This window comes from Miniopterus schreibersii (assembly GCF_964146895.1).
Source record: "Miniopterus schreibersii genome assembly, chromosome: 2".
Taxonomy (NCBI): domain Eukaryota; kingdom Metazoa; phylum Chordata; class Mammalia; order Chiroptera; family Miniopteridae; genus Miniopterus; species Miniopterus schreibersii.
In genome coordinates this window covers 166,285,485-166,313,048 of record NC_138102.1, presented here as the reverse complement: position 1 = coordinate 166,313,048, position 27,564 = coordinate 166,285,485, and the positions used below count along the sequence as shown (strand labels likewise).

General features: G+C 44.0%; 2 protein-coding genes across 6 annotated transcripts; both read left to right on the top strand.

The window, feature by feature from the left end:
* Positions 1–447: 447 nt before the first annotated feature.
* On the top strand, positions 448–8,381 carry TMEM52B (transmembrane protein 52B). 5 transcript variants are annotated; one of them, XM_081125633.1, is made up of 6 exons: positions 448–504; positions 951–1,119; positions 3,316–3,359; positions 5,174–5,212; positions 5,743–5,903; positions 6,876–8,219. In XM_081125633.1, the coding sequence occupies exons 1-6, from the start codon at positions 458–460 to the stop codon at positions 7,115–7,117; spliced, it is 702 nt and encodes a 233-aa protein (XP_080981759.1). In that variant the 5' UTR covers positions 448–457; the 3' UTR covers positions 7,118–8,219. The 5 variants fall into 5 exon arrangements, with proteins under 5 accessions (XP_080981759.1, XP_080981763.1, XP_080981760.1 ...); XM_081125637.1 differs by having other exon boundaries at positions 460–504; positions 959–1,119; XM_081125634.1 differs by lacking the exon at positions 448–504 and adding an exon at positions 538–654.
* Positions 8,382–19,356: 10,975 nt separating this feature from the next.
* On the top strand, positions 19,357–27,330 carry GABARAPL1 (GABA type A receptor associated protein like 1). The gene is made up of 4 exons (XM_081125630.1): positions 19,357–19,731; positions 23,765–23,843; positions 25,118–25,236; positions 26,122–27,330. Exons 1-4 carry the CDS (start codon positions 19,642–19,644, stop codon positions 26,185–26,187), a joined length of 354 nt encoding a protein of 117 aa, XP_080981756.1. The 5' UTR covers positions 19,357–19,641; the 3' UTR covers positions 26,188–27,330.
* The last annotated feature ends 234 nt before the right edge of the window (positions 27,331–27,564 follow it).

The window sequence follows — 27,564 nt, the reverse complement described above, 5'->3', positions numbered from 1 at the left end:
GAGGTAGATATATCTCTACAACTAAGGTCTAATTTTCATAAGAAAAACTTTGTATTAAAAATATTTTAGAATACTTTGTGTTAAATAAATGATTACCAACTTAAGTAGAAATCATTTAAATGGCATTCATTTGTTCCTATAGATATTTCTTTACAAAATTCGATGTCTTTTTCATAAGTTCTTATTTTTACTCTTACCTTAGACTCTATTTGAAAGAGAGAGACAGACGAGAGAGAGAGAGATCTTAGAACCTAGTTTTTTTAAAAAAATATATGTCTGTCTATTTGTTTCAACGGGAGTTTAAGTCAGAGTGGATGGGAATTTCATGGACAGGACCCAGAAATTCTAATCTCCAAATCTGCTTTCTCCAGAGATGGGATGGTTTTCCAGCTCATTTGGCAGACTCTCAGCCCTACTCCAGTAGTTAGGAATAAATGGCCCAGAACTAGGAGGGTTGATGATCAACATAGTGAAGGGGAGGGTTTCGAAGAGCAAGAGAGGAGGGTAATCACGTGGAGGGTGAGGGCGAGTGAACGAAGCTGGAGGGGCGCCTTTTAGCCTTCAGCCGTCACCCGCTGGGCTGCGGTGGCGCCCAGAGCATCGCGTCTTCTCTGATGGAGAAGAGCAGCCTGACTGGATGCTCCTCGCAGTCAAGTTTATTGTCGCTGCCTGGGAACATACCTAACTCAGGGGACTGATGTGTCCTTCAGGCGTCTTTCTGGGGGCGCAGTGGGAGAAAGTTAAAGACGTGTAGAAAGGATTAGCGGAAGGAAAGAAAAGGCAAAGGGAAGCCAAGGTGGAGGCCCGAGCGCCAGAAATAGAAACGACAAAGGAGCCAGGATGAGCGGGAAGGGCAAGGCCACAGAAAAGAAAAGGCCCAGGGGAGTAGGAAGAGAGAAAGAGAGAAGAGGGATCAGGGATCTATGGCTAAGAAGAGTTTCTCTCTTAAGTCCTCTAGGTCAGGAAGTCAGACAAAGCGCAGAGCATGGAAAGGAGGTAGCAGAGCGTGGAAAGGAGGTGACGGCTGCCCAGAGTGTGATCCTGGAGACGCAGGAGTTCAGCCCCATGGGAGGGAGAGTGCACGCGGTGCTGGCCTCTGCCCTGCTGTACTTCACCCAGGTAAGTTGTGAAAATGCAGGAATAAAAGTTTTGGGGTTTTTTCACAGATAAACCAGCTCTCAGAAGAATCTGGGGGGAAATGAATGAGGGGGAAGAACCAAGGGGGATAGTGGGAAATGAATAACTAGAATGTTTCCTTAGTATTACAGGGTGACATAGCGCAGGTGTGACGGATGACAACAGCAAAACAGGGGCCAGAAATTAGGGCAAATGTAGCGACAAGTAAGATAGCTACCACACGTTAGGAGTGCCACTTACGTATGTGTGTATTTTTCTCTCTTTTAGCATCTTATCATTCATCCCTCAAATTCCAAAGTAAATTATAAAAACTAGCTACGTAATTCTCCTAAAGGGAGTTTCCCACATCAGCCCTAATTCTATTCTTGGAGTTTAAAGGTGCCTCCAGATCAGAAGTAAGTTAATAGAGGGAAAACTCTTTAAACCTTGCTTTTTCATTAAGGTTTGCTTTATAGCGCATTAAAATTTACTTTTAAGCTTGGAATTATGTCAGTTTTTAAGGAAATGACCATTTGTTGTTTGCCTGAAAAAGCAAGATTGAAAGATGCAATTATTTGTAGAAATTGATTTTATATTCTGTCTCTGAAAATAAATCAATTTTCCATTCCATAGAATACATTGTATATAATTTTTGTGCAAAAAAATAAAATATAAAAATAAAAACACTTCGAATCTTTAACTTCTCCCCACTAAAATTCAGAAGCCCGAGTCACTCATTAGCTGGGAGAGGGGTCGCTGGACGGAGGGATTCTGGACAATTACCAAGGGGAAGTTTGCACAGCTACAAAATCTGTTAAGAAGGAGGGCAAATGAAGAAATTCGCTGCTATCCGATTCCTGTGCCACTTCTAGCGGGGCGTGGGCTGTCTGTTTCGTTTCCTATAAACCAGTTAAATGATTGTCTGAAATGCATTTCTTCTTCTTTTATTTTCTTCTTGTTGTGTCTTCTCCCTTGACCTTTCCTTCCCTTCTTTTCTCATTTTCTTCCCTTTTTGCAAGGGGCCTGAAAGAGGCATTTTAACTGCTGAGCACTTGAGGCGTTTCTAGCCTTTAGTTAGAAAATGAAACAAAGTACCAAGAATGGGTTGAAGAAACACACACTTTGTCATCCTTAGTGCCCAACTATTTTAAATTAAAACAAAACCAGGAGTTTCTGAAATGTTATCAGCAGAGGGCAGCTGTTAGATCTTTTACAAAATCCTTTTCTGATGTTTCACGCGGGTGTGTGTTTCCTCCCACCCATAAAATCCCAGTAAGTGCAAATCTTTGTCCCTCTTTAGAGGAGCTTTGTGGTCTTTGTTGTTGATTTCCGGAAATATCAACTCTTTTAAGTTATTGAAAGAGAGAGTTTCTAGAACAAAAGTTTAGGTGCAGAGGTTTTTGAAGGAGAAAGTCAACTGAAATATAAGGTAGAAGAAGGAGCGGAAGGTTTCTTTACAAGGATTTGAAGGGACTTGATAGCAGCTGCTAGAGCAGATGTGTCTATTAGTTCATTCAGTATATATATTATCGACTTTCATTTGAATTATGACCAAATCAAGAGGTGTGTGCAGTTGGTCATGTTACTTAAACCCCTATGCCTTAGTCCCTTACCTATTTAAAATAAAGTTAAATATACCCACCTACACAGTTATCGTGATGAAATATTATGAAATATTTAAAACGTTTAGCCGTGGCATATAGTAGCTACTCGATAAGTTTTCTCCCATTGTTCTCTCATACGGTGAGTTATGGATGTACTGAGGGCTTGAAAAAGGGCAGTGGGGTAGAATTCAGTTTGCACTGGGAAAAAATTAGGAAGACAGTAACGATATCCCGAGGGACAGATCAGGCAATTTCTAGGACAATCAAATTGATATAAATGCTGCCTGTCACTCACAAAGGGAGTGATGCTCAGCCAGCACCACCACCAAAAAAAAAAAAAAAGAATGAATGAATGAAAAGGAAAAAAATATTCACATTAGATATTTGTGCTTCCAGGCTCTCCCACCTCAAGTGTAATGAACAGGCCTGGAACAGGTGAAAACAGTCCTAAACCTGGCTGACCCTGTGGCCTTGTCCTTGTATTTACCGCGCTCTCACCAACTTATGTAACAGCAGTCATGAGGGATGACCGTTAGGCTGGTGGGCAGAGACGATCAGACAGTTTCCCTGTCTGAGACTGTTTCCCTTCCTACAGCTTCCGTGGGCAAGATGTGAGGAGAACTGTGTCAGCCCTGAACAGTAAGTATCTGAGAGTCCGAACGGGGAGGAAGCAGAGACAGACAGTAACAGCAATACACAAAACAGGGTCAAAATGTCATCAGATATCTGTGACTTCCCTTATTTCTACTTAAATGGGCATCAACCCAGTTATCTCACAGACGGGTTATCCCAAAATAAAGACATGCATTTGTGTCATCCTAAACACTCAGAATAACAGTGCTGACAGCATTTTTTCCAAAGCCAGTCTTCCCATCACATAGAGATTTGCAGTAGACTTGTTTATCCATGTTTTTCTGTGACTCATCAGGACAGGCTGGGTTCAATATCTTAGTCACAGGCAGATATATGTGGGTGATTTCCAAAGGTGCATCACCACCTCAGATCTGAAGAGCATTTTTTCATTTCTTAGGGCATGTTAATATTTATTGCAGACTTTACTTAGCTATTACTTTGAGATAGTTACCCCTTAATCTAACCTTGTCACAATTAGGTCTTATGTAGACACAGAGGACATAAAGATAAAAAGGGAAAAGATTCATTCCACTTGGAGGAAAACTAGTAAAAAAAAAAAAAAAAATCAAGGACAGTTTGTATAAAAGACTTGCTCAGGCTGAAGGAAAACCCATATTTAGCCATGGGAAGAGTTTCCCAATAGCAAGTACGTTACACCCAAGCGAAATGGTGATTGTCTTGGTTACTTTCACACTCTCTCTGGGGTTTTAGACATCACCATGGGAAGAGTCATTTTTAATAGAATCAGAATTGTAATGCAGAACTATAAAGGGCTTTGAACAAATGGGCTGTGTTCAAATGGAGATTATGCTAAAGTGAAATAAGCCAGTCAGGAAAAGACAAATATCACATGATCTCACTTATAAGTGGAATCTAAAGAACAAAATAAACTGATGAACAAAATAGGGGGTGGGGGGAGAAGGGGCAGAATTTGAGAAAACCTGGAGGAGACACTGTTCAGTGAAAAAGCCAGCAGTATGTTCTACAACTGCGCAACCAAAGAGAGGGTATAGCCTGCATTTCAATAGACTTCAATAGATCAATATATCAGAAAGTATTGTTAAATTTACTCATCTTTGAAGATAAACATTTCCCTTCCCTCCCCTCCCCAGTCCTGAGCTTATCCCGTCTTTCTCTCAAGAATCCATACTTTTATCCCAGTAGAGAAAATTTATAATTGTCCTAGTTAATTCAGAATATTTAATTAGCTTTCCTCATGATGAAGTTGGTTTCTACATTTCCCTCCTGTTTTGTTTGGCCTCAGACATTATATATATCAGTTTCAATTACGGGTATGAAAACTTAGGGCCCTTTTCATGGTGGGAGTTTTATGGTTTTTTTGGTGGCCCTTTTTGCAACAACTTGCAATACATAAATTACAGACTTTGTTGTATTGCTTTCATGCTAAAAACTGAAATTTTCTTTATGCTTGATAAATTTTATTGATCTCAAATATATACAAACGTTAACTTTCACATCCACTGTCAAACTCTTAAACTTGCACGGAAAGTTCTTACTTGGTAAATGTCATCATAACTGTTTCTAATGGTCCTGTTTCTATTAACACCATTTCGTGCTCACTACTTGAGTCTGTCTTACAATGATTTGTAAAATGATGTACACAATGCCATCTATAGTCTAAAACTGTTTAAGGCGTCCCACTACACAGTAGATTCACCTGGTTACACTGCAGTTAATAGAACCTGTGATGCTTTATTATAACAAGGTGTCATATTACTGTAACTCATCACCTTGATTCTGGAATCATAACAGGCATTGACTATAATTTTATTGCAAAAAACTTTGTTCTTTCTTCATAGTTGCCTGACCACAGATTGGGTACATCTCTGGTATATATGGTAAGTTTCAGCTATACTGCCCTCAAAGACTTTTAAAAGGACTTTACTTTTCTCAGAGATATGTGTGTGTATATATATGTATGTGTGTATATATATATGCACACACATATATATATATATTAGTTTTTTGAGTTTTTAAATACTTGACAGCAAGAAATAAACCAGGTATGAGACAGCCAGCCTGCTTAGCTGGCATCTCAGGGAGTAAAGCGCCTTTCCCTCATCGCTACCCTGTGACAGCAAGCCAGGATTTCCATGTCCATACCCTCTCCTCGGCCAGCAGCAGCCGATTGTTGTGTGCGCCCCGAGGTCAGCTCTAGAGGTGGCCCTGAGACCGCTTAGTTAGGCAAAGCCAACGGCAGCCCCTGCGAACCACGGGAAACTCCGGCCAAGCGGTCTCGGCCCCGACCTAGGCCCCTGCCCAACGGCAGCGGGAGGGGCGGCGGAGGCCCTGGCGGCCACTCGCGTGACCGCGCCGGGGGCGGTCGCGCCCGACCCAGCCGCCGCCGGCTGAGCGCGCGTCCCCGCAGGTTGCTGGCGGCGGCGGGCGCGCTGCTGCTGCTCTGCGGCCTGGCCTCCGCCTGCCTGCGCTGCTGCCTGGGCCGCGCGCGCGCCCCCGCCGGCCGGCCGCCCTGCGAGGTCACGGTCATCGCCTTCGACCACGACAGCACCCTGCAGAGCTCCGTCACCTGTGAGTACGCCGCGCGCGCGGCCCACGGCTGGGCGGGGCCCCGGCGGGAACGCGGCCGAGGGGAGGCGAAGGGTGCGGGCGCCGCGGGCTTCAGCGGGGAGCCGGGAGGCCGCCGGGGCTCCCCCGCGCATCCGTGAGCGAGGGAGAAAGGGGTGCTGGGGACAGTGTTGGAAATGCATTGGAAGAGAATTACCCGGTTCAAAAATAGTTATTTTTTTAAATTTTATTTTGAAAATATTACAGATGTCCCTTTTTCTCCCCAATGGCCCGTATAAATAGTTATTTTGAATAAAATTAGTTTAAGCTTTAAGCATATCCCTTTTTCAAAAACGTCCTGGATTTTGTAAAAAAAACCCACATTTTCTATCTACAATTTTACATATTTAGAGAAATTTGTCATGTGTACTTTCAGCTCTTTATTCTCCAAGTCTTGATACACTGAAGTATGAGCCCCAACATCCTTTTGATGATCCTAAAAGACACTTTATTTCCTTCGGTTCTCTTCTTTATGTTATATTCTCGACTAAAATCGGAGAGTGAATGCCAGGCAGAAGGGCAGGTGGCAAAACGCTGAGATTTTTATTTTGCAAAGAGAACAGCGGGGTGTGTTGTTGCCCACCTTTCCCGCCTCCCTCTTCTCACAATCATTTTGGGAAAAGATAAGTAAGGCAGAAATATATGTTTCTAAGGAGCCGGGTTGGTCCAAAGGGCTCTAAAGCTGCCAGCGGTCGTGAGACATGGGAGCCCAGCTGAGATCATTCGAGGACACCAGAGAAGACAGGGTACCTCTCCTAGCAGAAAGTGAAGTCGGTTTCCTAACAAGCTTCACAGGGTTTTCATAACACTTGTGGCCCAGAGTTGACAGTGAGTTTGGGCACTTGTTAAAAGTAGAAGGAAATTCAGTGTGTTGTAAGTCTGATTTCTGAGGATGTCACCTTTACTTGAACTCTCCCTCCCCCCTCCCCTCGCCAGCCCTGCAGTCAGTGTTTGGCCCCGCGGCTCGGAGGATCCTGGCGGTGGCCCACTCCCACGGCTCCCTGGCCCAGCTGCCCTCCTCCGTGGACACCCTCCCAGGGTATGAGGAAGCTCTTCACATGAGTCGCTTCACTGTCGCAAGGTGTGGGCAGAAAGCGCCTGACCTACCCTCAGTGCCAGAAGAAAAGCAGCTGCCTCCAATGGAGAAGGAGCCTCCTGGGGAACGCTCTTCAAACTGATGGGAACTTTGGTTTTAGAAATGGGGTTGGGGGTCTCCCCAGAGTTGGTAAAGATAGACAAATGGATCGTTTTTTGCACCCAGTCAGAAGATTTAGGATGACAGCTAAACCTCATTCAGTGGAAAACACAGTTTCCAACTCTTCGTTTCCAGCCACATATATTTTCTGATATGGAATGCTCTGCGAACTCTCGTTGTTTATCCAGTACCAAAATTTGCAACTAACCTCTAGCAATGCTTCCCGAAGTTTCTTGAATTCTTCAACTATTGAGTTTCTTTATCTATATGACACTGCAAGTTGCTCTTGTCTGCCAGCTCATAGATAGAATACACTTGAGGAGAAAGACAGCCGTAAGCATTAATGTACCAAATTCACTCTTCCTCTTCAGGGAACACCCACTTTTATACTGAATGACAGTGATAACCTTGGACATCATGTAATACCTAACTGGACATCCGGCATCCAGGGTGGGATTGCAGGCACAGGCTGGGAGAACACGGTATATAGAGAAGTGACAAATACCCAGGTCCTTCTTTCACTCGGTGGTATTGGACACTGCACAGAGTGCAGTAACAGTTCCATTCAGTTTTCAGTTCCTCTGCCCTGTGAACGCACATATGCACACACGCGTGTGGGCACACACACGCACCCTTTTCTAACGCTGAAAGAATAGTATTGCTTTGCTGCTTTCCTTTGACCACTTCAAGTGTCTAGTGACACCCACTGGTCTCTAGTGGTGGCCTTCACTGCCACCTAGTGGAGTGGTGATAGAAATGCATTCTCCTCTTGGAGCCTGTCTGCACACCTCTCCAGTTCCTTGGTTAACTGAACCACGCCTGGGTGAGATTCTTCCCAAGGCACCATCCGGTTGTGTAATGTTAAGCTGTCCAACTGACATACCACCTCCAAAATGCACTGCTGTTGGAAAACTGAGGACATGAATTATATTTGATGAACAACTACTCACCAGTGACCTTAGATAACTCAATGAAATCTTTAAGCACAGTTTTCTCATCTGTAAGATAGGCGGGTGATAATAACACCTTATACATTTGTTGTGAGGCTCTAATAAACTAAGTATATATGACAAGATTTGTAAAGTATTATGCCCCTGTTTTTTTTTATTCTTGATACAGATATCTGACTTTAACCTGCCAGCTATGATTCTACTGAAAATTATGTTCTGATTTGTCCTTTTGCTATGTTATTGCTAAGTCACACTTGAAGTAGCTTTATTTCATCGATAATATTTGGTAATTGAGGCAAACAGCTAAAGATATGTGATTCGTCTTACTGTGCCCTGTGTAGAGGTAGGGAACACTTGAGAAAACTCATTTACTAGGAAATTAGCTCCAGTACTCAGGGAGACATTACAGAGCCCAGGAATGCTGATTAGTGCAGTGCCTCATTAAATACATTCTGGGAGGAGTGCTCACTCAGTCCAGCCAGAGGGAAAATGTTCTGAGTATAACCTGCTGGTGATCTGCATTTATCCTGAGTCATTTATCAAATTGCCTCAGGAAATTGTTGAAATGCATGAATTGATAATAGCACCTGAGGTGGCCTTGTTTTGCCACTGCCAAATGAATCACTTTATCATCACACATTCCAGAAAATATTCTTGCCTCATTTGTCCTTCAAGATACCATAACCTTTTTAAAAAATTTATCTTTATTGTTGAAAGTATTACAGATGTCCTCTTTTCTTCCCCATTGACCCCTTCTACCTTGCCTCCTCCCCCGCCCCCCCACCTCCACCACATTAGTGTCTGTGTCCCTGGGTCAGGCATACAAGCATACAAGTTCTTGGGTTAATCTCTTCCCATCCACCCACCCACCCCCTCCTTCCCCACCTACCATAGTCTTAAAGAAAAATTGCCAGGTATAACAAGATCTTGGAAGAAATCTTGTCTTATTCTAAAGAGATCTCTCTGCCCCATCTCTCCTTGCCCCTTTGCCTCTCTAAGCCACCTGGAGTTCACTCCTATCACCATTCCATTTTGTCATAAGCTAGTAGTACCCATTTGGCTCACTTCTTTATCTACTCAGCCTAAGACATCTGTAAATCAACTCGATCACTTTCATCACAGTTCTCAAAAATATTTAACCCTTTTAAACTTTCCTCACACCTATCCTTCAAACTTTAAACATCGGTTCAATGAAGCTAACTGATTTCTCCCCAAAGCCTACACTACTGAGCAGAGCTGCAGAAAATCTGTCAGCTCTACTGATTAAGGTCATGGTTTTCAACACACCTGAACCATTTACCATTTCTTCTAGATTTTCTTTAGTAATGTTCCCATTCCTTTCAGTAGTTATTCAAATTTCAATGTTTCTCTTCAAACCTCACACCCATAACCTACCCATTAATACTAGGCAGGGGATTTGTCCTAGTTTAGAGAGGAAATCAAAGGTTCCAGGTAACTTCCTAGCCTAAAGCTACATACCTTGCAGATCTGTCCCTCTCCTTTCCTCCTTCCTTCAGGTCTCAATGAAATAGATGCCCTCCCTGCTTCCCGATAATAGTACTTCTAACTGTGCTTTGTATTACATTGATTCAAGGGTTTATTTGTCCAACAGGTATTATTTAGGAAATGATATGGAAGGAATAGTGCAGAGGCAGCTGGGGGTATAAAAGTTTGCAAGAAACACAGGGTCTCTGACTTTCCATCCTCACAGAGCTTCAGAAAAAGCAAAAATAAAATGATAGCAAATGTGAAGAGTACAAAGAGCCCTTGGGAAAGGCAGAGTGTTGGAAGAGCATTTTCAATGATGGGATGTGGTTTGGCAAACCTGAGGAACTGAAAAAAGACTAGAGTAGTTGACTTAATGAGCTCAGGAGAGAGCTGCAAAGAGGAAGTCTGAGAGAGACAAGGGGCCTTGGGGGGCAAGGGATATAGACTATGTTTTACAGTCATTGAGAAGTCATCGAAGGATTTTAAACAGTAAGTCACTTGATGCAATTTGAATTTTAAGACAATGAGTGAATGCTACAAGAGAATGGACTAGATTAGGACAAGAATGAAGCATGAAGACCACATGAGAGGCTACTGAAGAAGAGTCGATAAGAGATGCTGGTGGACAGGACCATGAGGCGATATTAGAGGGGGAAGTAGTGGTAAATGTAGGGATTTGAAAGATAAATAAATTGGGATACCATCATCAGGATTTGCTGATAGATTGGGAAGGGAAATGTAGGAAGGGAAAGGAGTAAAAAATGACTCCTAGATCATTGGCCTGAGCCAATACATGGAAGGATGGGAAAGAAAGGCCAGATGGAGGGAGGAATTCAAAACAGTGATTTCTAAAATGGGGAAAAGGCATTTGATGGCAAAATCAAATCAAGTTAACCTAAGACAAAGCCTGTATGTGGTTATAAATGAGATAATCGTCTCCCTGCCTTCCTTCCTCTCCCTCCTGCTTACTCCTTAATTATTCAATTTTTACTAGCTTCTTCCATTTAATATACAGACGGTTCATATGAATTATATCCTGTAAAATGGAAGCGGAGTGTAGAGCTGAAAAAAACTCCCATTGTTAAAAGCCTGTACTAAGTAATTCAGACACTGAACCTGAGGACAGTGAGGAGCTGCTTAATGTATTTTTAGCAGAACCGTTCCCTAATGCGATCAGTGTTTTAGAAAGATGCTCTGGTGAAAGCCTGAGGTCTTAGCTGAAGTGTGCAGAAGCCAAGTCTTAATTCCACCTAGGAGCCTATTGTAAAAGTCTTAGTTAAAAGTGATGAGGGGCTCAAAATAAACATGGAGGTGTCAAAGACATGGGTATTCCTCTTTTCAGCAGAACTCTACACTTTGCTCAAACTGAAAAATAAATAATGAAATGGGTAGGAAATAGGAATCTCTAGGTCTTTTTTCTTTCTTTCTGATGTTAAGCAGTAGAGATTCTCTACCACTTCTTTCTCGGCCCAAATGACCCAAGTATGTATTCACAGCCTGGCACTGAGGCTGCACTTTCCATCCCTTACAGCTGACCCTGGGTATCCTGGGGGTGATTACACTGGGGGGCGGGGGGATGACAAAAACCTTTCCATCACTTTTTACTTGCCCAAACTGAAACTCCTGCAAACAATCTGGGCTGGTCTAGTCTTATAACAATATCTGAAAAGAAGTGCCAATATCTACATAGCAGGAAATGACTAGGACGGTACAAAGCTCCTTATCTGTGAGACACTGAAAGATCAGTAAATATTAGTTAACATAGGACAAAACAGGCTCTCCTTTCTGGGGGAAGATTGGTCTGAGAGCAGATTGGGCTGTGATGCCTGGTTTTGTCTGTGGTTTGAAGGCTTGAGTTGGTTTTATAGGTGTGGCCTGTAGACCTTTATTAGAGGGTCTGATCAACACATTAAGAGCTGACTTGTATATGGGTATATGGGAATAAGCAAAAATGGGATTTATGTAACCAATTTTAAGAGATAGGGGAGAAAAATTGCAGTCTGGGCACAGCAAGCTGTGTTTTCTTTTCCTTGGGTAAGCAGATTGGCTGGAAGTTAATAAAGAGGCCGTAATGGGAAGTCTGCCCTTGAGCAGACTGGCTGCCTGGGAAAACAATTTGAGTGATTTATGGATTGGCCAAGATACACTGAGAGTTCAGCTGTGGAGAATATTTTGCATGCTGTCTCTGAGTAATGTTGGCCAGTGTCCTTCAGTTGGCACCTTCACCTTGGTGAAGCCAGAATGACGCTGTTTCCCACCTCGGAATTCCTTAAGATTTTAAGAGCTGGGAAAGGGCATTGTGAAGGTGGTAGTGCTTGAGTTGAAACCTGACGAATGATAGAATTTTAAACACCAAATATACAGTATAAGAGCACTTTCTGTCTACGGGCAAAGATAGAAATAATGAGAATATGAATCATGGAGAGTTCAAAATTCTAAGAGTGATATAATTAGAAAGAATCTGGAAAGACAGGTTGGCATTTTTATGGCAGGCATTACGTAGAAGCTTAAGCAGTCTGACCTTTATCTTGCATGCTGTGAAAGCCACTGTTAAGTTTACGAGGAGGGAAAGAGATCCTGTGGCTTGTAAGGTGCTTTGGCTGTCTCGAAAACGTGAGGAAGAGAAGTGAGATGTAGAAGACAGGGAGACCATTAAGGCTACTGCACTGTCTGTCTCAGACAATACTTCCGAACTTCTTCTACAAAAGCTTGGTTATAGGAAAGTTATGAAATAAGGAGGGTAAATTTAACACCTCTTCATTTCAGTTCACAGTACTCATGCTTTAATTGTTAATGTTGCCCTTTGGCGATGGCAGTCCTCTTCGACAAGTGATATCAATGTTCCAAGTATCTAGAACTTTCTTGAGTCCCAGTTTGTTTATCAAACTTGCCTACACAGGGTCTCTCTTACTTACTTCCCTCATGCGCTAGACTTAGGATTTGCTCTCCCCTACGATGTTAATACCAATTATTACAGGTGGTAAAGCTGAGTACTGCTCTCTCCCTCTCCCAAAAGGGTTGTAAATTCAAACTCAGTAAATACCAAAGTAGTTAAATGCACATCCAATTCAAAGGGGACAAAAGTTTATCAAAAGTCAAATAACTGGTAAGCAGTCATTACCATTTGAATGCCTGCAGTGCACCGTTTAATTTTCCAAACTGTGTGTGTTGGAGGCTGAATTGTAGAGCAGTGATGTAATTTGCAGGGAGCTGAGCATCTGAGATGGTTTTATACTCAGCTTCCTAAGGCTTTATTTTTCTCTCATTTTATTAAGAAGTACTGTAGCCTAGAGGCCACTGGGAAGGGAGGGAATTCAGAGAGAGACAGACTATGGCTCTCTCGAGAGATTTTTAAAGAGAGGTTTATTTTGTTTTGCTTTTTATTTTATTTATTTTTCTGTTAACCCTCACCCAAGGACATTTTGTCCCATTGATTTATTTTTATTTTTTTAGAAAGTGGAAGGGAGAGGGACAGAGAGAGAAGCATTGATGTGAGAGAGACACGTCAGTTTGTTGACTCCCTCATGTGCCCCAACCGGTGCCTGGGATCGAGCCTGCAACCGAGGTGCGTGCCCTTGACTGGAATCGACCCTTCGACCCTTCAGGTTGTGGTCCGATGCTCTAACCACTAAGCCAAACCGGCTAGGGCTTCAGCTTCCTAAGACTTGAAAAAACAAACTGAAAAACCTTTTGCTCTTATTTTTAAATTTAATTTTTATTCCTTTTAATCAAATGTATACATTGATAGAGATTAAAAAGTCAAAGGGCTCTACAAAGCTTGTGAAGAAAAATAGCATCTTCCCACCACATGCATACATATATAGAAACTTCCTACTTTTTAGCTGGTTTTGTAAAATCTACATTTCTCCCAATGCTATGCATGTGTTGCATTGTAAAAGGTGAAAATTTAGCCATTTTTTGTTACCACAAGCCTTACCTTTGCTACTGTGGGGAAGGGAAAAATTCCTCTTTCCCTCCTCTGGCTCTTTCGGCGGGCTGGAATAGTCACATCAACAGGAGGCAGATCCGTAAGAGAAAATCAAATGCAATCTTCTGCGCACAGGAACCCCACGCGCTTGAGAGAGTCAGAGCCCCCGAAGACATGAGAAGCTCAGAGACAGAAAGGGGGACCGGACCGAGCTTTATAGGACATCCCGAGCTAGGGATGAGGTGAGGTGCCGTGGGGGCTTCTAAAAGCTCATTGCAGGATAAGAGCAGACATCCCCTAATTAGTTTGCCCTGGCCTATAGCCTATAGATAGGCCCCCAAAAGTCACCTCTGATCATCTCTGATGGACAAGGTCTCCAATTCCAATTCCTCCTGGTAGTCAGAGGGGTGGGAGGGGCAGAAGTTCCTCTTGAGCCTGAGCTAAAATCACCTTTTAGGGCGAAGCAATCTGCATACCACCGAGGCGCATCTTGGGGTGGCGCCTTCTGGACCCCCACACTACCATGACACGTCTAAACATTTCTTGTGCCTCCTGTCTTCTAAATATAGTTATATTGCTATTTTGATTAGACAAGTATAATGGGAAGGAGACTTTATGGGGTAAAATTTTGGCTTTTTCCCTTGCTGCTTGTGGTGTAGTTACTCAATCGCTTTCTGCTTCAATGTCTTGCTGTAAAACGAGTGTAGACATTACATTCCCACGTGAGGATTGTGGGTGTTAATATACCCACACTATACATAGAGCTTGTATATTCGAACATTAATACCTACGAACCCCTTTTACTATCTCGGAGGGTATCCGCGTAGCTCTCGCGTGTTAAAACCTGTTTGCTCCCGCCCACGCCTTGTCTTTTCTCCGTTACTTCCTCATTTTGCAGGTTTCCCGAAAACAGATGCGCAAGAAATGAATGTTTGGAGAGTTTCCGTGTGTAAGGAATGTCTTGTGCTAGCCTCATACTTTAAATGACAGTTTGGCTTGTCACACAACTCTCGGAAGAAATGTTTGCCCTTAGGATTTTTAAGGCATAACAAGCTGTTGGAAGTAAAATCTATTTCCCTTCCCCATTTTCTGAATTCCCTCTCTGTGAGATTCCTAGTATTTAAATGTTGAACCTCTAATTTACATCCCCTTGCCCCCCTTTCCATCTTTTTGCCTTACAGCTTTACTTTCTAGGACACTTCTTCAACTTTATTGTAGCGTTTCTACTGAATTTTTCCCAAAGACTAGAGAATCCATAACCGTTGAATGATACTAAGAAGAGAAATGACACAATGAAATATGGTTTTATTATATTTATTCTGGCTTTAGTGAGTTCTCCCTTTCTCCCCCTCCCTCCTAGAAATGATGAAGACAAAAATTAAAGACTAAGAATGGGTTTGAGTAATAGTGGTGGTTTCAAAACATGTTCACAAATTCTTGAACATTCCTCCTATCTGTGGAGTGGGGCCAAGGGGACCTGGACCTGAATGGATCTGCCTAGAGCCAGCCTGTGGTGTGTGGGTTCTTGACTTTGTGCAGGAAAAATTTCACAACATGAGTCCAGGTGAATTTTAGAAGACACTTATTAAAACTGGGGACACAAGAAAGGGTGGGGAAATGAGCCTAGTCTGGTCTGCCTTGGCTCACAGAAGTCACAGAAAAGGGGGCCTTGGGGAGAGGGTCAGGAGATTAGCCTGTGACAAGCCACTGCTGCTCACTGCTCCCCTGGTTGCAAGTCTCCTGGGGTCCCTTAGAGTTTAGGAGATGCATGCCTGTGGGGAAATAAAGGGAGGGACACTGGGGATGGGGGGAGTGTCGAGGGCATTCTCCTGGGAGGGAGAGCACGTGCTGGGACCCCTTGCTGGAGGATATTTTTTCCATTGCTTTTCGGAGAGACTGGAAAGGGGAGAGAGAGAGAGACATCAATGTGTCCACATTGACTGGTTGCCTCCTACATGTGTCTCAACTGGGGCCAGGACTGAGCCTGCAACCGAGGTATGTGCCCTTGGCAAGAATCGAACCCAGGACCCTTCAGTCTGCAGGCTGATGCTCTAACCACTCTACCAAACCAGCTAGGGCTGGGACCTTGTTTTTTTTTTTAGAGGTTTTAAAGCCTGAGTGTTGCCCCGCTGACAAGGCTTAGTAGCTGAGTATCAACCTATGATCCAGGAGATGGAGGTTGGATTCCCGGTCAGGGCACATGCTGGGGTTGTGGGCTTGAGCTCCAGCAGGGGACGTGCAGGAGGCAGCCAATCAGTGACTCTCATCATTGATGTTTCTATCTCTCTCCTCCTCTCCCTTCCTCTCTCTGAAGTCAATAAAAATATATTTAAAAAAAAAAAAAGGCTGAGTGTTTAGGGGAGGCATTAGGGGAGGATTTCAACAGAATATTCATCAGCTTTATGCTGATGTACCAAGATAGCCAAATTCTCTTCATCTGTCCTTAGTTGTGATTGGCAAATAGCACCGACTGGATTTCTGCAGTCTGTCTCCGCTTAGAGTGATTTTAGCTATACACCCTCTGGTTGGGAAGAAGTGTGAACCATTTACTCACAAGTGTCCAGGTTTAGGGAAGATAGGGTTTACTAGATGGCTGCAAAGTGCTTGTCATCTAGATTTTCTAGATGGCTGCAAAGTGCTCTTTAATGATCTGTTTCAGTTTCCCTCTTCCGCTCATCCTGGCTTACTAGCCTGTCTCACATTCACCTGCTGAAGGACATCTTGATTGGGTCCAAGTTTGGGCATTTATAAGTAAAGCTGCTAAAAACATCCATGTGCAGGTTTTTATGTGGACAGAAGTATTCAAGTTCTTTGGGTAAATACTAAGGAGGATGATTGCTGAATTGTGACTTGTAAGAATACGTTTAGTTTTCTAAGAAACCACAGAACTCTTCCAAAGTGGTGGTACCATTTTCCATTTCCATCAGCAATGAATCAGCAATGAGTCAGAGTTCCTGAAATGTGAGCTTTTTATTTTTAATACAGTATTTTGTCTTTGGTTATAAGAGGAATTTTGAAATATTTTATCTGATTGAATGTATTAATTTATAAAGTTACTTTCTGTATAATATTTTATGTCATGCTGGGAATAACCGTAGAGGGCAAACTCTGGAAGTTGACAGGTTGGGTATTCTAAGAAGGAATTAGCATTTTCCTTGAGGCAAAAGATTAATTGAAATTTCATCTCCAAATTATTTTTCGTATATAGATTGCCACTGTGTATTTTTAAAATAAAAGTTAAAATCAGCATTTTAACTAGTTATGCTTGTTTCTGATCAAATCTGAAACAACAGTCTTAAATTATTAATCTCCACTGTAAGTGCTTTTCTCAAGTGGTTGTAAAGTATTCCTTTTGGCTACAGTTGGGTCAAAACTAAAATGAGCTAAAATTTTCAATTTGAAAAAAAGGACTAAAAATATAAACATAATGTGATAAAATAATTGTTAGATTTTTCACACATAAAAAGGATTGAAAGATGCCATTGTGAAAAATAATATCAAGAAGTAGGGCTATGCCATTCATTTTCCTGTTTCAATAATGCAGCTTAGTTTCTTTTATTTTGTGGCTTTATTTTTTAAATCAGAGACACAGAGGCTTGATACCAGGTAGGGGACAGGGGCTGCCCTTTGTCTTGTTAGGGGCAGAAATATTAATCATGCTCTGTTGACCATGATTTTTGGCTATAGTTAAAAGAAATATTAATCCTGACCTGCTGACCATGATTGTTCTGTTCTGATTTTGAGAAAGCACATTCTAACCCGTCTGCGAGTTGCATGCCCCGGGGCATCAGAGTTAATTTTGGAATGTGGTTTAACCTAATGGGAACATTAACAGCCTTGTCCTACAGAGTCCAGAGGTGCCCACCCTTTGCAACCCAACCCCCCAGCCCACATTGCCTGTAATCTGGTCGCTGGAGGCACCTGCCTGGAGTCACGCAGGGGGCCAGCATGGAGGCGCCTGCCGTTTGCGGCCCTCAGCCCACATTGCCTGCAGCCTGTTAGCATTATACCTTGCGTACTTCCCCAAGCCTGTAATTCCTACTTTCCCATGTAATCTTCGTCCTTCTACCCAATATAAACAGCTGGCTTGGGGGGGGGGGGGAGGGCGGGGTTGTAGAGAAGATTTCTCAGGACGACCTTACTGCTCTCCCACATTGCCAGCAATGTTGGAATAAACCTCATATACGATTCAACCCTGTCTCTGCTTAATTGACTCAAGTAGTGATGGGCAGCCTGGACCCATTGTCATCCAGTTTCAGTTTCCTATAGTTTTCAAACTTCCTCACCCTTTATCTTTCAAAATTTCCTCTGCCCTTCCCCAGTAGGGTACTTGGAACCACTGCTATTAATAGTAGTTGGAAAGGCCTTAGTCCCTTTGATTCTTGGTGAGGTAAAGGGAAGGCCAGAAGGAGGTGACACTGCACCTGGCCCACCTCCCTTTCCGGTGGTGCTTTCTATTCACGTTGGGGATACTTAACCAGTAGTACTACTGATACCAGTGAGATGATGAGACCTTGGTTCTTGTCTTCTTCAAGGAAAAATTTCAATCAAGAGACAAAGTGTAGAAAAAAGCAATCAATTTACTGACCTAGGTGAAAACATACTTAGGACAGTGAAACAAGGACCATTGCTCCCCTGGTTGCAAGTCTCATGGAGTCCCTAGAGGTTAGGGCACACGTGCCTGTGGGGGAAGGACAAGGGAAAAGGAACGGCATGGGTGTGCTCCCTGGAGGGAGAGCTCCTGGAACCTTCATTTTCAGGGGATTTAAAGGCTGGGTGTTTCAGGGAGGTCTTAGGGAAGAATCAATAGAATATTCATCAACTTTATCCTGAGGTACCAAAATGAGATTCTCTTAATTTGTCTGTCCTTGGGTATGGCTGGCAAACAGCACTTAGATTTTTGTTTTCCGTCTCCCTGAGTAGCGTGACTTAAGGTATTTACCCTCTGGCTGGGGAGAAGAAACGCAAACCATTCACTCTTAAGTGTCCTCGGTTTGGGGATGCTAGGATTTACTAGGTGCTGTTTAACTGTCTTAGTTTCCCTATTCCGCTTGTCCCGGAATTTCCCTAGCTTCTATGTTATAACACTACCCTTCAGGTGAATTTTTGCATAAGAAAAAGAGAAATGTTTGAGAATTCCTGAGTTAATCACTTAAATCTCTTAATGTTTTCTTTTCCATAAGACAGGCCCAGCTTCTGAGTTACTAGAAGAAAGTGAATCATTTCTACAGTTGCACATGCATGAAGCCCTTAGAGTCACGGCTGAGCCACTTGGGGACCTTGATGACTCCTGACGCCCTTCCTCTAAGAGCGTCTCCGAGTCCCCGAGTCACGTTTTGTTTACCGCCCGCTCGCCAGCGCCGGGCAGCACGAACCCAAACACGATGACGCGACGGGCGAAGGGGGGTCACGGTCGGGTCACGGTCGAAGGAACCGGCCTGGCTCCCAGGTGCTCGGCGGGAGAAACGGAAAGAGCAGGGGGCAAAACGCGAGCACCGGGCATTCCGCGCCGGCCGAAGAAACCCCCGGACCCTCCTCCTCTCTTTCCCCGGGTTCCAGCTCCCAGCCCGCTAGAAAAAGCTGGATTTCCTCCCAGTGTGTTTGTTTTGGGACGCAACCAAGAATCAGACAGGAAGAGGGAAGAAGACATCCTTAGGACATTTTTTGTTTGGTTTTTAAACCATCTTTAGTGTTACAGTCTCCGTAAAATAAGACGTAAAATCTGTGTCCGTTCGCAACGACCTCTATTCGGGAAAAGGTTAGACAGGAAGAGACCACGCCGAGCCCGACGGGGGTCGGCCACCCCCGTCCGGGCCCGCGGGGTGGGCGTGCCGGGGGCGGGCCGAGGGCGGGGCGGTGACGTCACAATGCCCGCGCGCCGCCGCGCTGTTTTCGCGTTCCCAGCTCTCGCGGAAAGCCGCGGGGAATTCTCACCTGGCCGTCCCCAACCTGCGCGCGACACCCTCCGGGCGGGATCCCTTCCGAAAGCTGGTCCGAGCGGCGTCGGGACCCGAGCTGCCGTTTCCGAAGCGATTCTCATACACCTGGGAATTTGGCGGAGGGAAGCCCGACGGGAGAGAGGCGATCTTCAGCGAGGCAGGCAGGCCCCGTCCGGGGATCTCAGAAACCCTGCGGTTCGTCATGAAGTTCCAGTATAAGGAGGACCATCCCTTTGAGTATCGGAAAAAGGAAGGAGAAAAGATCCGGAAGAAATACCCGGACAGGGTCCCTGTGAGTGTCAGGGGAGTGGGAAGGGGGGGGGGAGATGGGGAGGCGGGGGAGTCGTGATGGCTGCCCTAAGGCACAGAAGAACGCCGGTCCCCAAATGACTTAACCCCGAACGCCCTTCACCGCGAGGAGAGCCCGTGGGGCGGGCGTTCCGACCGCGGACCCTTTAGGACCCGTATCCCCAGGGCCCGTGCCCGTCTCCGGGGTGACCGCATCCTCGGCGCGGAGCCTCCGTTCGAGTGACTCAGCAGTAGGCAGAGGCTGTGCAGGCTGAAAGGGCTGAGAACGTGGCCCTTCTGTGCGAGGAAGGCCAGGTCGGGGACCGTGTTTGCTCCCGTGAAGGTCGCAGGGGAATTGTTTCGGGAGTAACCTGTGGTCTGCTCCCATAGGTTTGTGCCTTAGCTGGTTCTCCCTTAATCAAGTTGTCACTTTGGTCCTCATAGCTTTGGGTTTGGGAGGCAAAGATTCGGAAGCCAGTGGGTCTTTTTAATTTTTATTTTTTATTTTTATTCCGTTAGGATTGGAAGGGGGGGGGGGTAGTGCCACAAGACCCGCCCGGTCCAGAAAACAAGGTCACGTTCTCTGCGCAACCGCGGGGTTGCCTCATTCTTGGCTCCCGGGGCTGGTGCGGGGGCGGCGAGCCTTCCTCCGCTACTTACTCCGATCGGATTGTAATTAGACGCTTCAGGAAGGAAGGCCTGAGGCGTTTTTCTCTCTCCGACCCTGGTTCATGTAATAAAACTCGTGCAGTCATTGAGGAGGAACGGAGGGTACCTTTCTGCATCCGGGCGCTTTTCCCGTCACCCCTCCCCCGCCGCTCGCCCCGTTTTTCTCTCCTGCGGGCTGCACGGCCCGATTGGAAAGCAGAAGACAAAATCTTAAGTGTGTGAGAGGGAATAACCGCCGTTGAATATTGGAGATGAAGGAGCAGAGGCTTTAGCTTGTGCTCTTTATCTTCCGGCAGGGACATTAAGGTAAATGTTGCACAGGATTTACAGGAAAAGGGATTGCGATGATCTGATGTGCTTCCCTGACTCCCAGGCGCAGGTGCGCCTCCTCTCCAGTCCCCCTCGAAGTGTCATGGCTTCGCAGCTATCCGAGCAGTCTGGGCCTAAGCCGTAGGTGGAAACCCCCTCAGCAGCCCTTTTGCTATCAGGAACTTCTTAACGGTTTCACACGGCTGGTGTGTGGCCAACCTTGGATGGCAGCCCTGCTATTGGGCCCTTCATGCTATAATGCTTCCCAGTTTCTAATACAATTCTATTGGAATTAAGTGTGCACTGTGTACCTCATACTATTAGGTATTGGATATAGAGAAGTAAACTGTTGCTTTCATCTAGAGTACACACAGTAGTATGAAGCTCTGTTCTAGTAGCTCTATGTAAGTTACAAACTCTGAAATGTACCCGTTCCTAAAGCTAGTTAAAATTTCTGTTTCCTTAAAATGAAGCCCATTCCATTTCCATTTCCATGCATTCACCCGGAATATTCCAGCTAATTCTCCCTATTCTCTTCCTGCTCAGTTGGGTGTTAAATATTTTACAAAAATGTATAATCTGTAAACTATTAGGACGATCACTCAGACCTTATGGTCCCACCAGTTATGTTTTAACCAGTGGTAACTGCTTAGGTACTCAGCTTGTGACCTTCTTTCTAGTTGTGACGCAGGAAGAAGAGCTCTGCTGAGTTCTGAGATTTGATTCCTTAATCTTGCTAAAGTGTCCTGTTTACAAAAAAGAGGGTTAGAGTAAATGATTTCCAAAGCCCCTTCCAGCTGGACCATTGGTGGTGGCAAAGCAGTCACGTACCCTGACTGCTCATACAATTCAAGCTTACCTCCAACAGTATCTCTAGAGCTGCCACACCTGAATAGGTGTGCTTGTGCCTTGAGAGGGGAGGGTGGGTTTCATGGGTCCCTGAAATGATCTTAATAGCTACAGTGTATTGAAAACCTGTGACATTGCAGGTAACTGTTAGGAATGAATAGGTTGTCAGTTTTTTTAGATTCATCAACAGCCCCAAGGAGTATTAGCCACGTTTCATTTCTTGCATGAGAAAAACAGATGAGCAGAGCCTCTGGCCCTGGGCCCACTGTAAGTGAGTAGCAGAGTTGGGATTCTTGGAAACCTAAATATTCTCAGGTAAACCAGTGCTTTGCCCCTCCCCTTCCTTTTCCTCTCCAAATGCTTACCCGCCCTGTGGATGTCTCCTTTGCAGTTGGCTTTATCGCTCTTTCTGCTCCCTTGTGGTTTCCTTCTCTTACTGGTCAGAGCTGCAGCTGCCAGTTCCTGGGAGACACGGTGCTGTGTGTCCCTTTTCCCTCCTCATTGCTGGGCCTTCGTCGAAGCTCCTCCTACATTTTCTTTTTCATTTCTCATTCACATACCTCGACTCCAGTTTTTAATTTTAAGTGTTGTCATGCTCCTCTTAATAGTACAGGACTCTTTTTCTCTGTTGCATAAAATAAGTTTTTCATGATTTTTAAAAAAATATATCTTTATTGATTTCAGAGAGACAGGAGGGGGAGAGAGAGAGGGAGGGAGGGAATCATCACTGATGAGAGAGTCATTGATTGGCTGCCTCCTGCAGGCCTTCCACTGGGGATGCAGCCTGAAACCCAGCCACATGCCCCGACCTAGAGTCAAACCAAGATCTCCTGAATCACAGGTCGATGCTCAACCCCTGAGTCATGCCGGCCGGGCTGTTTTTCACTATTTTAATCGGTCCTGTGAACTTTAAAAGCTTCAGACCCTTCCTTCTAAGCCAATCCTTATGTATCAGTACCATAACTTTGTGAAAGAGATGCTGGAAAGTTATCTTCCCTTTACTCATTGGAATGCTGAAACTCAGCTTGAACAGCTACTAGGAATACTTGAGCGGTGCTTATTTCTGCTTCTTTAACTTTCTTACACTTCCCATGTCTTCTATCTAGGGTGATAATATTTTGTAAACTAAAAGTCTAAAGCTCATGATTTTATGGTAGATTTAAAATATTTAAAATTTTAAAATGTAATATACATGATATATAAATCTATAAATGCTAAATGTATTTTTGTAATGTCATATAATTTAAATTTACATATTTAAAATTTTAAATATTTAGTCATCTATTTTATACACTTACATTTATAGAAGTCTAATTTTTACATAGCTTCTTTTTTTTTATTACAGAAATATATGATTTTTCTAAACCTTCAAGTATTATAGAAATATTTATAGACATTTAAAATCGCTTGAGCCCAGCAGGGCATGGCTCAGGAGTTGAGCATCGACTTAGGATCCAGGAGATCGAGGCTCGATTCCAGGTCAGGGCACATGCCCAGTTTGCAGGGTCCATCTCCGGTCGGGGGGTGTGCAGAAGGCAGCCGATCAATGACAACGACTCTCTCATTATTGATGTTTCTCTCTCTCTCTCTCTCTCTCCCTCTCCCTTCCTCTCTCTGATATCAATAAAGATATATTTAAATAAATAAAATCCCTTGAAAGCCTAACATAATATTGATAAATGGGTTATTGTACTGAGATTATATTACAGAATATCACACTGTAAGGACTATGTTACTACTTACTTTTTTTACTTGGTAAAACAGTGTCTTGAACATTTTCTTTTGCAATCATTCCCAAAAATTTGACAAAATATAAAATTTATACCACGTCTATAGCTTTAATAAATGGCATTTATAAGAAAGAAAGCTAACAGGTACTCTGGACCATCTGAGAAAACCCAGGCAGTCTTAATGCTCTAATTAAGTACCTGAAAGCGTATATCCTATACCTTACAGATAACTTGTAATTACTTAAAATCAAGGTTCTTTTTACTTTTCATCACATGCCCTTTCATCTTCTTGTTACTGTAGTAATAAAACTACACCCTTCCAAAGAAAGCCCATTTCCCCATACATTTGTAAGGGGTGAAGGAGAATAAGAAATGGGACTAGTCAGACTCACTTCAAATGGGCAACTGTAGGATGTAGAAGGGAAAATACTAGGATGGATTCTGTAGTTTTCATTCCCCACTCTCTGCCTCCCCTCCCAGGTGATCGTGGAGAAGGCTCCCAAGGCCAGAGTGCCTGATCTGGACAAGAGGAAGTACCTAGTGCCCTCTGACCTCACTGGTAATGCTCCTTCCCTTGACCCTTCCTCCTGTGGCAAAACATTCCCAGTCCTTCCTGCATGCATGAGATTGTGAGACTGAGGAAGGAGGGTTCAAGAAAGGGGGATTCTCCGGAGTTTGATAATTAAAAAGTGGACATAATTCTTCCGTCACCAGTTCCCTTAAGCATTTCCCATCATAGCACCTTGTTTGATTTAGACACAGCAAAGTGCAAAACATTCAAAGAGAAGATCAAATGTCCATTATTTAAACCACTTAAAATCAGCTTTGTTACTGCGTTGTCATTTTATTCCAAAAGGAAAACCAGACTAGTTTCTTGTGAGGATCACATTTTAGAGATTCTCAAATGGATATCTTGTCTCCTTAAGCCACGTTTTTTGGTTAATAACAGTTTTATAGATACTGCTTAGAATTGCAGAGGATATATTCATGCTTTACCTCGATCCTTAGTGGAATAATCACTGCATGCAGGAGACACTAGAAAGATTTTTATAGTTATGTTTGCTCCAGAGTTACTAGATTTAAGTATCAGCCTTCTAGAACGTCAGTGTACTTGGTAAACGGAAAAGCGTTGGACTCCACTCGTGGTCCCAGCTTTGGAATGAGTGGTACTACGATTACTGGAGTCTGGAAGTCCTCTTCTCATGACTAGTTTGTCTTGGGACGGAAGTGAGTCTCAAATCAGATTTAGACAATGATGGGAATGTTTCCGGCTGGATAGACCTGGTGTTGTCCTCAGGCTTTGAGTGGATATGCTAGGGTTAGGTCTGAAATCGAGTGAAAGATGGGAAGTTCCCGATGAACAAAATGGATCCAGAGACATAGGAACATGGAACTGACTGAGGGGTCGCGGGGGTGGGAGGGTGGGGAGAGATCAATAAAGAACATACATGCATATATGCATGGCCCAGGACACAGAGAATAGTGTGGGGAAGGCCTGGGGGTGGGGCGGCTATGGGGTGGAGGGAATCAGTGGGGGGAAAAAGGAGGACATCTGTAATACTTTCAACAATAAAAATAAATTTTTAAAGAAAGGGAAGTTCCTATTTTCTGAGGAATAAACTCTTCAGTGGCATGCTAGGGAATATGAGGCTTCTTTGCGTTGCACTTTATCTCTGCAGCTGTAGGACAGCACTGGGCTCTGTTCAGATGGTCTGTAAAGCTGGTGCTTTAAAGGAAACAGGTATAGCAGAATCTTTTTCTGGGTCTTACCCTTCTCTTAATCCCTGTGTTCTTCCCTCTTGCCTTTCTTTTCTAAAAACCTTCCTCCTCCAGTTGGCCAGTTCTACTTCTTAATCCGGAAGAGGATCCACCTGCGACCTGAGGACGCCTTATTCTTTTTTGTCAACAACACTATCCCTCCCACCAGCGCCACCATGGGCCAGCTGTATGAGGTAATGGTCCTGGTCACAACAATGCCCACTGGTCTGGTGTTCTCCAGCTTTTGTTCAGCTCATTTTGATAACACACCAGGGAAGTGGGACAGGAGGTGTTGTCTGTCAGGATCCTCTTACCCACGGCAGTGTGAGGTCCTCGGAGATTAGATACCACTTGTCCTTAAGGGATGGAGCGCGACTTGATTCAATCCCTTTGAATTCTTGGATTCAATCCCTTTGAATTCTTGTTTCAGTCTTGCCTTGCCTAGAGTATTTTAACATGGGACTGTCTTTATTGAAACAGCAGGAAATGGCTTCTGATTGTGGAAATTTCATATAAACTGAAACTTTTAATTAAGGCACAGTCTTTAAATTGTCTTTAACAGAGACACTCAACTGGAGAGAATAATTTATGTGGTTTTATTTGGTTTAATTGGTAAACTGTCAGAATCTAATATGAAAAAACTAGAGTAAAGGTCTTTATCGTTCTGTATCACCGTCACCTAAGAGTCATTCCTGAAAGGATTTCTTCACACAAGATGCTGATAAACTTCTGCTACTTCTAATCTACTTGTTATTCCATAGTGTATATCCCCTTTTAGTATATATTTCAACATGCATGTTTTGCCACATCTATGCTTTACTTGCTAGAGTGAGCTCTTAAAGGTAAGGACTATACCCTAGTCATGCATCTATCACTGATACCTGTGTGTATGATGTTCTCCATGAAGGTTATTTGTGAACTCAGAGTTGAATTCCAACCAATTCTGCATAATTGTTGTTCCTCCCTTTAATGGGGTCTATGATGCCTTCTGTGCCTTCTTGACAAGGTTATGTTATGCTCAGAGTCCTGGAGATAATGGATGTGATTGTTTTCTAACCTGTTCTTCTCTCTTCCCCTAGGACAACCATGAGGAAGACTACTTTCTGTATGTGGCCTACAGTGATGAGAGTGTGTATGGGAAATGAGTGGTGGAAGCCCAGCAGATGGGAGCACCTGGACTCGGGGGTAGGGGGAGGGGCGTGTGTGGGACTTGGGGGAGAGAAGGGGGGCTCCCACCATGGAGGAGACAGAAGGTGAAGACATCTGGAAACACTGCACACACCATCATCATATTTTCACCTGCTCAATTGATATTTTTTGCTGCTTCCTCGGCCCAGGGAGAAAGCATGTCAGGACAGAGCTATGGATTACTTTTGCTCGAGGAATGGAGATGATGTAATTTCACAGCATTGCTGCGAATTTTTGTGTGATTTTTTTCGTAGAAGAGTCAGGAGGTGGGCACGTTGGGGCCAGAGATGATTGTGGACCAGCATCAACTTTCGGCTCTCCCTTCTCTTTGGGCAGAGATTCTCTTTTTGACATTTGCACAAGACAGTCGGGGGGAAGGAGATGGGAATGTTTTAGGACGACTGGTAGTGGACCATTCCTGGGGACCAAAAGAGACACATTGTAATTAAAACATTGTATCCTATCTTCTCACCTCCTCTCCCCAACTCAGTCATGATCTCACACACAGACATCAAAGCACCACCCCAGGGGTGGTGGTAGACATCAGACAAATTTAGATGTAGCTCTCTTTCAGAAAATAGGGGCCAGTCGTGAAGGACATTGTGATGATGCAGATAGTTTTGATAGCATTAACTGGAATTGATGGTTTTCAACATCTCTGCCTAACCTGCTCTCTCTGGTGCCCCTTATCCCACACCTACTGTGGACTTTAATGAGCCTCAGCCATTTCCAGTTACAGACTCAATGGATGTCCCCCTCCCTTCTGTCCCTTCCCTCTCACACGCACAGAAATGCTAAGTGATAGCCAGCTGCCTCCCTCCTGGGGTTTTCATTTACTGCAGCTGTTAGGAAAGTTGGAGGGGATGACTTTTAGTAACTTGTGGGGATTCTGTTGATTCTGATGATTTTCACTTTAGGGGTTATTCTGGGTGGGTGGGGAGCAGGACTTGCACTCAGACATGGCATTTTAGTTCATCTAATGAAAAGCCTCCTTCCCATGGTGGGGGAATCTGTGTCAATCTGTCAGCTGCAGGTTCTTGTGTAATGAAGTTTATGCTGTCAAGCCAAGGAAATAAAGTAATTGTATACCTTAAAAACCAGCCGTGAGTTCAGAGCTGTTGCCTTTATTTAGTATGTATGAGAATGGATGGCAGGTGGAGGCTTGAGCAGAACATTTTGAGTGGGGTGGCTGTTAGCAGTGTTTGCTCATATGTGGTCAGATGTGTATAAGTTGACCAGGTGTTATCACCCAAAGGTGAGTGTGGAGGTGGGTAGTGTGGTGTGGTGGTGGTAAGTGCGTGATGTTCTCCCTGCAGGTAAACGCCTTGTCACTG

Coding starts and splice junctions, on each gene's coding strand:
- TMEM52B (XM_081125633.1), top strand. CDS start 458: ATGATCAACATAGTGAAGGGGAGGGTTTCGAAGAGCAAGAGAGGAGG. Junction 505..950: donor TCGAAGAGCAAGAGAGGAGG/GTAATCACGTGG, acceptor TTCTCTCTTAAG/TCCTCTAGGTCAGGAAGTCA. Junction 5,213..5,742: donor GTACATCTCTGGTATATATG/GTAAGTTTCAGC, acceptor GCGTCCCCGCAG/GTTGCTGGCGGCGGCGGGCG.
- GABARAPL1 (XM_081125630.1), top strand. CDS start 19,642: ATGAAGTTCCAGTATAAGGAGGACCATCCCTTTGAGTATCGGAAAAAG. Junction 19,732..23,764: donor AATACCCGGACAGGGTCCCT/GTGAGTGTCAGG, acceptor CTCCCCTCCCAG/GTGATCGTGGAGAAGGCTCC. Junction 25,237..26,121: donor CCATGGGCCAGCTGTATGAG/GTAATGGTCCTG, acceptor CTCTTCCCCTAG/GACAACCATGAGGAAGACTA.